The following is a 10,851-nucleotide window of genomic DNA, read 5'->3' on the forward strand; positions in this document are numbered from 1 at the left end:
ACCTGCCGCCCTCCAGGCTATCTGCCGCCCTCCAGGCTACCTGCCGCCCTCCAGGTTACCTGCCGCCCTCCAGGCTACCCGCCGCCCTCCAGGTTACCCGCCGTCCTCCAGGCTACCTGCCGTCCTCCAGGCTACCCGCCGCCCTCCAGGCTACCTGCCGGGCTATCAATTAGTGTATCTGTAGTAGGATGCATTGATAAAATTCTCTTACCTGATTGGCTGTGTGTGTGATTGTGATGCAGGATGCTGGTTGGTGCTCCTTGGGATGGACCTTCCAATACCAGGAGAGGAGACGTGTACAAATGCATCGTGGGAGAGGAGAGGAGCTCCAACTGCACCAAAACCTACCTAGGTGAGAGACAAGCAGAGATCTAGGATCAGCTTACCCTTCGCTGATCCTAATCTTAACCATTAGGAGGAGAAACACTAAACTGACCATAGCTCAGCCTCTAGGGAATGTCATTAACCATCTTTCTCCTCCCTCTCTGTCTCAGGTGAGAGCACGTTACAGAATGTATCTAGAAACCTGAAGAACTCTCATCTAGGAATGACCCTCAGTCCAGACTCACCTGATGGATTCTTGGTACGTTCTCTGTCCCATTGGCTGACTGGTTGACTGATTGATTGATGAATTGATTGAGTCAGTGGGCTAACATGGTCTTGAGTCTTGCAGACAACATGTGTTTGATCGTGGGTTACATATGGCTGTAGGAACTGAGTCAGTCCTGGAGGGATGTGGTGGGGGTGAGAGGAGGAGGTGGTGTGTTTGTTTGGTATGGACTTTTCAATGAGTCAGCTGGGGGTGGCCATGTTTAGAAGGAATTAACATTAGATGCCATGTCTGTGTGTGTTCAGAATCCCCCCTCATTATAGGGCAGCTTTTCTTACCATACATTCAAGCGCACACACACACACACACACTCTGGGCCACGTTGTCCTAGCAGAGTCTTCTGATCCAGGTATCTCCAGATCTCTATGGTTACAGAGGAATTACTGGGTGGCTGTGCCAGCAAGCAGCCACTCCTGTGTGTGTGTGTGTCTGCCAGCAGTTTGCAGCTACTCTAGGTGCAGAGTCAAACACAGTTCACTAATGCCAGGGCCAGCGCACCCTGTTTTTGCGTGTGTGTGTATTTGAACCCCTGTGGTAGGGTCTAAAACAGGATCGGAATGCAGCTCCGGCCCTTTGTAATGACAGGCCTACCAAAAGCCATAGCAGCTCTCGCCCTCCTCTCCTTCTTTCCTTTCTCTCATCCCTCTCTCACCATCCCTCCCTCTGTCTCTCTCTGTCTCTGTGTCTGTACTGGAGCTGTGCTGGGGCCTTTGGTAATGACAGGGTCATGTTTTCTCTTTCCTCCCTCCCTCCCTCCTTCACTCTTTTCATTTTTATTTTGTCTCCTAGTGTGTATGAATGTTGTTCCTTTTATCCTAGCTCTCCTCTCTCCCCACACTCCTCCTTTCCCTTCCGCTCTCTTTGGTTTTAAAGCCAAATCAACAGTATGCTTTGAAGACATCAATATTGTTATGTGACTCTTCTGCCTCACCTCATTCACTACAATTGAATGCTGTTCATTGACTACAGCTCAGCGTTCAACACCATAGTACCCTCAAAGCTCACCACCAAGCTAAGGATCCTGGGACTAAACACCTCCCTCTGCAACTGGATCCTGGACTTCCTGATGGGCCGCCCCCAGGTGTTGAGGGTGGGTAGCAACACATCTGCCACGCTGATCCTCAACACTGGAGTTCCCCAGGGGTGAGTGCTCAGTCCCCTCCTGTACTCCCTGTTCACCCACGACTGCATGGCCGGGCACCACTCCAACACCATTATTAAGTTTGCTGACGACACAACAGTGGTATGCCTGATCACCGACAATGACGAGACAGCCTATAGGGAGGAGGTCAGAGACCTGGCCGGGTGGTGCCAGAATAACAACCTATCTCTCAACGTAACCAAGACTAAGGAGATGATTGTGGACTACAGGAAAAGGAGGACCGAGCACGTCCCCATTCTCATCGACGGGGCTGTAGTGGAGAAGATTGAGAGCTTCAAGTTCCTTGGTGTCCACATCAACAACAAACTAGATTGGTCCAAACACACCAAGACAGTCCTGAAGAGGACACGACAAAGCCTATTCCCCCTCAGGAAACTGAAAAGATTTGGCATGGGTCCTGAGATCCTCAAAATGTTCTACAGCGGCAACATCGAGAGCATCCTGACCGGTTGCATCACTGCCTGGTATGGCAACTGCTCGTCCTCCAACCACAAGGCACTTCAGAGGGTAGTGCGTACGGCCCAGTACATCACTGGGGCAAAGCTGCCTGCCATCCAGGACCTCTACACCAGGCTGTGTCAGAGGAAAGCCCTAAAAATTGTCAAAGACCCCAGCCACCCCAGTCATAGACTGTTCTCTCACTTACCGCATAGCAAGCGGTACCGGAGTGCCAAGTCTAGGACAAAAAGGCTTCTCAACAGTTTTTACCCCCAAGTCATAAGGTTCCTGAACAGGTAACCAAATGGTTACCCGGACTATTTGCATTGTGTGCCCCCCCCCAACCCCTCTTTTACGCTGCTGCTACTCTGTTTATCATATATGCATAGTCACTTTAACTATACATTCATGTACATACTACCTAAATTGGCCCGACCAACCAGTGCTCCCGCACATTGGCTAGCCGGGCTATCTGCATTGTGTCCCACTACCCACCACCCCCTCTTTCTACGCTTCTGCTACTCTCTGTTCATCATATTAGCATAGTCACTTTAACGATACCTACATGAACATACTACCTCAATAAGCCTGACTAACAGGTGTCTGTATATAGCCTTGCTACTCTTAATTTCAAATGTCTTTTTACTGTTGTTTTATTTCTTTACTTACCTACACACACACACACACACATACCTTTTTTTCCGCACCATTGGTTAGAGCCTGTAAGTAAACATTTCACTGTACCGCACGTGACAAATAAACTTTAATTTGATTTGAATTGGGATTAAATGGCTTTATTGGTCTGGTGCGTTCCAGCTCTGCTACAATACTCATGAAAACTGCCACCATGTCAACAACTTCTTCACCCGATCCCTCACACTCTCTCTCTTCTCCCTCTCTTTCATTTAATCTGTTCTCAAACCACAATTATATGCTTTTCCATGACATACCCCCCCTCGCTTATACCCAATTGTTCTCCTCATCTCTCTTTCACTCTCTCGCTCTCCCTCTCCCCACATCTCTCTCTCTGTCTCCCTTCTCTCTCTCTCTCTCTGACTCTCTCTCTTTCTCTCTCAGGCCCCCGTCTCTCTCTCTCTCTCTGGTTCTCTGTCTGTCTTTCTCTCTCTCTTTCTTTTTCTCTCTCTCTATCGCGCTCTCTCTCAGTTCCCACTTTCTCTTTCTCTCTCTATCTCTCTCACTCTCAGTTCCCCTCTCTCTCAGTCCCCCCCTCTGTCTCAGTCCCTCCCCTTTTTGTCTCAGCTCCTCCCTCAATTACATTTAATTTCAAAGAGCTTTATTTGTATGGGAAACCTATGTTTATATTGCCAAAGCAAGTGAAATATATAATAAACAAAAGTGAAATAAACAATAAAAAAAGTTCCAATGGCTATATACCGTGTTGTAGCAAATAATTAAAGTACAAAAGGGAAAATAAATCAACTTAAATATGCATTTACGATGGTGTTTGTTTTTCACTGGTTGCCCTTTTCTTGTGGCAACAGGTCACACATCTTGCTGCTGTGATGGCAGACTGTGGTATTTCACCCAATAGATATGGAAGTTTATCAAAATTAGAGTTGTTTTCAAATTCTTTGTGGGTCTCTATAGTCTGAGGGAAATATGTCTCTCTATGGTCATACATTTGGCATGAGGTTTGGAAGTGCAGCTCAGTTTCCACCTCATTTTGTGGGCAGTGAGCACATAGCCTGTCTTCTCATGAGAGCCATTTCTGCCTACAGCAGCGTAGCCTAGTGGTTAGAGCGTCGGACTAGTAACCGGAAGGTTGCGAGTTCAATCCCCCGAGCTGACAAGGTACAAATCTGTCGTTCTGCCCCTGAACAGGCAGTTAACCCACTGTTCCCAGGCCGTCATTGAAAATAAGAATGTGTTCTTAACTGACTTGCCTGGTTAAATAAAGGTAAAATAAAAAAATAAAAAAATAAATACGGCGGCCTTTCTCAATAGCAAAGCTATGCTCACTGAGTCTGTGCATAGTCAAAGCTTTCCTTAAGTTTGTGTCAGTCACAGTGGTCAGGTATTCTGCCACTGTGTACTCTCTGTTTAGGACCAAATAGCATTCTAGTTTGCTCTGTTTTTTTGTTGATTCTTTCCAATGTATCAAGTAATTATCTTTTTGTTTTCTCGTGATTTTGTTGCTGTCCTGGGGCTCTGTGGGGTCTGTTTGTGTTTGTGAACAGAGCCCCAGGACCAGTTTGCTTAGGGGACTCTTCTCCAGGTACATCTCACTGTAGGTGGTGGCTTTGTAATCAAAGGTTTGGGAACCACTTCCTCTTAGGTGGTTGTAGAATTTAACGGCTCATTTCTTGATTTTGAGAGTCATTTTTCATAGAAGGTCAGCATCCCGGAGTCGCCTCTTCACTGTTGACGTTGAGACTGGTGTTTTGCAAAGGTTGCAAGTTCAAATCCCCGAGCTGACAAGGTACAAAATCTGTCGTTCTGCCCTTGAACAGGCAGTTAACCCACTGTTCCTAGGCTGTCATTGAAAATAAGAATTTGTTCTTAACTGACTTGCCTAGTAAAATAAAGGTTAAAAAAAAAAAAAAAAAAAAAGTACTTGTCCTCTTGCTCAGTTGTGCACCGGGGCCTCCCACTCCTCTTTCTATTCTGGTTAGTTTGCGCTGTTCTGTGAAGGGTGTAGTAAATAGCGTTGTACAAGATCTTCAGTTTCTTGGAAATTTCTCGCATGGAATAGGCTTCATTCTTCAGAACAAGAATAGACTGACGAGTTTCAGAAAGAAGTTCTTTGTTTCTGGCCATTTTGAGCCTGTAATCATACCCACAAATGCTGATGCTCCAGATACTCAACCAGTCTAAAGAAGGACAGTTGTATTGCTTCTTTAATCAGAAAAACAGTTTTCAGCTGTTCTAACATAATTGCAAAAGGGTTTTCTAATGATCAATTAGCCTTTTAAAATTATAAACTTGGATTAGCTAACACAACGTGCCATTGGAACACAGGAGTGATGGTTGCTGATAATGTACGCCTATGTAGATATTCCATAAAAAATTGGCCATTTACAGCTACAAAAGTCATTTACAACACTAACAATGTCTACACTGTATTTTGGATCAATTTTATGATATTTTAATGGACAAAATATTGCTTTTCTTTCAAAAACAATGAAATTTCTAAGTGACCCCAAACATTTGAACGGTAGTGTATGTTGAAGAGCTCAAGCTGCATCCCTGTCTCACCCCACGGCCCTGTGGAAAGAAATGTGTGTGTTTTCACCAATTTTAACATTACGCTTGTTGTTTGTGTACATGGATTTTATAATGTCGTATGTTTTTCACCCAAAACAGCACTTCATCAATTTGTATAGCAGACCCTCATGCCGAATTGAGTCAAAAGCTTTTTTGAAATCAACAAAGCATGAGAAGACTTTGCCTTTTTTTGTTTGACAATTAGGGTGTGCAGGGTGAATACGTGGTCTGTCGTACGGTAACCCCCCCCCCCCTTTCTCAGTCTCCCACCCTCTTTCTCTATCTGGGTCTGCCTCCCCTTCACTCAGACTGCTGGTGTTTATTGGTGTGTTCAGTAGCAGACCTGACCAACAGCCCAGTGGAGAAGTCAACTCTGTCCTTGTCTTGTGCCTCTCACTCTCACCAATAAATCAGTGCTAGCTAGGACCATATGACACTTGTGTATGTTATGTTACCTTTACAGGTTCACTTAAAGCAGTAATAATAATCGTGTGTGTGTGTGTGTGTGTGTGTGTGTGTGTGTATGTGTGTTCCAGGCGTGTGCGCCCCTGTGGTCTCAGGAGTGTGGTACGTCAGTCTTCAGTACGGGGATTTGTGCTTCTGTCAGCGACGACCTGGAACCTAGAGAGACCATCGCCCCTACAGCACAGAGTAACTGCACACACACACACACACACACACACACACACACACACACACACACACACACACACACACACACACACACACACACACACACACACACACACACACACACACACACACACACACACACACACACACAAAGAGTGGGTTGCATTTATAAACCCGAGCACACACACACATCACAGCTAAATGGTAATGACTCAGTAGTGTTCATTTCATGGGGTTTTGGGGGTTATGTGGGTCCTTAGCACTCTCAGCGTTCCCTTATGGATCCAATAATATGTTTTCTGTCCAGGATGTGCAACATACATGGACATAGTGATCGTTCTGGATGGCTCCAATAGTATCTATCCCTGGTATGAAGTCCAGAACTTCCTCAGTAACATCCTCAGCAAGTTCCATATCAGCCCAGAACAGATGCAGGTAAGATTGTGTGTGTGTGTGTGTGTGTGGTGTGTGGTGTGTGGTGTGTGTGTGTGTGTTTGTGTTTGTGTTTGTGTTTGCGTCTGTACGTTTCTGTGATGAAATCCTAGGGATTCTGTTGGTTGAGTCTCAGTCAACTAGACAAGCCAGTCCTTTACACTGAAACACAACACGTAGTAATCGGATGAGAATGAATGGATGGACTTATGAAATGGCACAAGAGCCTAAACATGGGGGGGGGGAACATGAGGGGAGAAGAAGTAGCAGTGGGGTAGAAGTTAGGGGAGGATGGGAGATGAGAAGGGAAGGGAGAAGAGGAGGGGGAGAGGGGGAAGATTAGAGGAGAGTGGGAATAAGGGGTTTGGAGGGGGTCAGTAGCAGAGGGGTAGAGGTTTAGGTTGAGGATTGGAGAGGGAGATGGGGACAATAGAGGACAGGGGGAACATGGGGTCATGTTCTGTCTGGATATCCCACTGTATGCTCAACTACATTGGAAAGACAGCCAGACACAATTATGTGTGTGGTTTTGTTTCTACCATGACCTTGTATGGTTGTGTTCAGGTGGGGGTTTTGCAGTACGGTGAGGTTGCGGTCCATGAGTGGTCACTGAGAGACTACCAGACAACACAGGAGGTGGTTGAAGCAGCTAAGAACATCAGCCGACAGGAGGGGCGGGAGACACGCACAGCATACGCCATCCACATGGGCTGGTACGTCTGTCAATCATTCATAAGCCATTCTCATTGGCTGGTCAATGTCTCAATCATAACTCACTCTGCCCTTTAACAATGTCAAATATTCCCTTATTCTTTTCTTCTCTGTGGAATATGGAATCCAGCTGAGGCTGAGGGGTATAGAGGGGTCATAGGTCAAAACATAACAAACAGCTGTCTAATATGGACACCTGATATCTCACACCGTAAAAGTTATCCTTTGAAAATCACATTCCTCCTTTATTAAACTCATACGCATATAGTGTACCACACCCATACTACACACACACACACCTGTAATCTACACACACACACCCGTAATCTACACGCCACGGCTTTCATTCTCACACACACACACCCGTAATCTACACGCCACGGCTTTCATTCTCACTCACACACACCCGTACTCTACACACCACGGCTTTCATTCTCACACACACACACCCGTACTCTACACACCACGGCTTTCATTCTCACTCACACACACCCGTACTCTACACACCACGGCTTTCATTCTCACTCACACACACCCGTACTCTACACACCACGGCTTTCATTCCCAATCACACACACCCGTACTCTACACACCACGGCTTTCATTCCCAATCACACACACCCGTACTCTACACACCACGGCTTTCATTCTCACTCACACACACCCGTACTCTACACACCACAGCTTTCATTCCCAATCACACACACCCGTACTCTACACACCACGGCTTTCATTCCCAATCACACACACCCGTACTCTACACACCACGGCTTTCATTCTCACTCACACACACCCGTACTCTACACATCACGGCTTTCATTCTCACACACACACACCCGTACTCTACACACCACGGCTTTCATTCTCACACACACACACCCGCACTCTACACGCCACGGCTTTCATTCTCACTCACACACACCCGTACTCTACACGCCACGGCTTTCATTCTCACTCACACACACCCGTACTCTACACGCCACGGCTTTCATTCTCACTCACACACACCCGTACTCTACACGCCACGGCTTTCATTCTCACTCACACACACCCGTACTCTACACGCCACGGCTTTCATTCTCACTCACACACACCCGTACTCTACACGCCACGGCTTTCATTCTCACTCACACACCCGTACTCTACACGCCACGGCTTTCATTCTCACTCACACACACCCGTACTCTACACACCACGACTTTCATTCTCACTCACACACACCCGTACTCTACACACCACGACTTTCATTCTCACTCACACACACCCGTACTCTACACGCCACGGCTTTCATTCTCACTCACACACACCCGTACTCTACACGCCACGGCTTTCATTCTCACTCACACACACCCGTACTCTACACGCCACGGCTTTCATTCTCACTCACACACACCCGTACTCTACACGCCACGGCTTTCATTCTCACTCACACACCCGTACTCTACACGCCACGGCTTTCATTCTCACTCACACACACCCGTACTCTACACACCACGGCTTTCATTCTCACTCACACACCCGTACTCTACACGCCACGGCTTTCATTCTCACTCACACACACCCGTACTCTACACACCACGGCTTTCATTCTCACTCACACACCCGTACTCTACACGCCACGGCTTTCATTCTCACTCACACACACCCGTACTCTACACGCCACGGCTTTCATTCTCACTCACACACACCCGTACTCTACACGCCACGGCTTTCATTCTCACTCACACACCCGTACTCTACACGCCACGGCTTTCATTCTCACTCACACACACCCGTACTCTACACACCACGGCTTTCATTCTCACTCACACACCCGTACTCTACACGCCACGGCTTTCATTCTCACTCACACACACCCGTACTCTACACGCCACGGCTTTCATTCTCACTCACACACACCCGTACTCTACACGCCACGGCTTTCATTCTCACTCACACACACCCGTACTCTACACGCCACGGCTTTCATTCTCACTCACTCATACAAATCAAAATCAAATCAAAATCAAATCAAATGTATTTATATAGCCCTTCGTACATCAGCTGATATCTCAAAGTGCTGTACAGAAACCCAGCCTAAAACCCCAAACAGCAAGCAATGCAGGTGTAGAAGCACGGTGGCTAGGAAAAACTCCCTAGAAAGGCCAAAACCTAGGAAGAAATCTAGAGAGGAACCAGGCTATGTGGGGTGGCCAGTCCTCTTCTGGCTGTGCCGGGTGGAGATTATAACAGAACATGGCCAAGATGTTCAAATGTTCATAAATGACCAGCATGGTCGTATAATAATAAGGCAGAACAGTTGAAACTGGAGCAGCAGCACAGTCAGATGGACTGGGGACAGCAAGGAGTCATCATGTCAGGTAGTCCTGGGGCATGGTCCTAGGGCTCAGGTCCTCCGAGAGAGAGAGAAAAAAAGAGAGAATTAGAGAGAGCATATGTGGGGTGGCCAGTCCTCTTCTGGCTGTGCCGGGTGGAGATTAAAACAGAACATGGCCAAGATGTTCAAATGTTCATAAATGATCAGCATGTTCGAATAATAAGAAGGCAGAACAGTTGAAACTGGAGCAGCAGCACGGCCAGGTGGACTGGGGACAGCAAGGAGTCATCATGTCAGGTAATCCTGGGGCATGGTCCTAGGGCTCAGGTCCTCCGAGAGAGAGAAGGAGAGAATTAGAGAACGCACACTTAGATTCACATAGGACACCGAATAGGACAGGAGAAGTACTCCAGATATAACAAACTGACCCTAGCCCCCTGACACATAAACTACTGCAGCATAAATACTGGAGGCTGAGACAGGAGGGGTCAGGAGACACTGTGGACCCATCCGAGGACACCCCCGGACAGGGCCAAACAGGAAGGATATAACCCCACCCACTTTGCCAAAGCACAGCCCCCACACCACTAGAGGGATATCTTCAACCACCAACTTACCATCCTGAGACAGGGCCGAGTATAGCCCACAAAGATCTCCGCCATGGCACAACCCAAGGGGGGGCGCCAACCCAGACAGGATGACCACATCAGTGAATCAACCCACTCAGGTGACGCACCCCTTCCAGGGACGGCATGAGAGGGCCCCAGTAAGCCAGTGACTCAGCCCCTGTAATAGGGTTAGAGGCAGAGAATCCCAGTGGAAAGAGGGGAACCGGGCAGGCAGAGACAGCAAGGGCGGTTCGTTTCTCCAGAGCCTTTCCGTTCACCTTCCCACTCCTGGGCCAGACTACACTCAATCATATGACCCACTGAAGAGATGAGTCTTCAGTAAAGACTTAAAGGTTGAGACCGAGTTTGCATCTCTGACATGGGTAGGCAGACCGTTCCATAAAAATTGAGCTCTATAGGAGAAAGCCCTGCCTCCAGCTGTTTGCTTAGAAATTCTAGGGACAATTAGGAGGCCTGCATCTTGTGACCGCAGCGTACGTGTAGGTATGTACGGCAGGACCAAATCAGAGAGATAGGTAGGAGCAAGCCCATGTAATGCTTTGTAGGTTAGCAGTAAAACCTTGAAATCAGCCCTTGCTTTGACAGGAAGCCAGTGTAGAGAGGCTAGCACTGGAGTAATATGATCACATTTTTTGGTTCTAGTCAGGATTCTAGCAGCCGTATTTAGCACCAACTGAAGTTTATTTAGTGCTTT

At 47.4% G+C, this 10,851-nt stretch overlaps 1 protein-coding gene across 1 annotated transcript in view; it reads left to right on the top strand.

Moving 5' to 3' along the window:
* The window catches only part of itga10 (integrin, alpha 10), a 108,272-nt gene that overhangs the window by 12,912 nt on the left and 84,509 nt on the right, over positions 1-10,851 (top strand). Inside the window, exons 3-7 of the mRNA XM_031787382.1 lie at positions 243-352; positions 495-583; positions 5,972-6,086; positions 6,376-6,503; positions 7,065-7,213. Coding sequence (XP_031643242.1) covers positions 243-352; positions 495-583; positions 5,972-6,086; positions 6,376-6,503; positions 7,065-7,213 — 591 coding nt within the window. The remainder of the gene's footprint in view (positions 1-242; positions 353-494; positions 584-5,971; positions 6,087-6,375; positions 6,504-7,064; positions 7,214-10,851) is intronic.

This window comes from Oncorhynchus kisutch, linkage group LG13 (genome assembly GCF_002021735.2).
Source record: "Oncorhynchus kisutch isolate 150728-3 linkage group LG13, Okis_V2, whole genome shotgun sequence".
Classification (NCBI taxonomy): domain Eukaryota; kingdom Metazoa; phylum Chordata; class Actinopteri; order Salmoniformes; family Salmonidae; genus Oncorhynchus; species Oncorhynchus kisutch.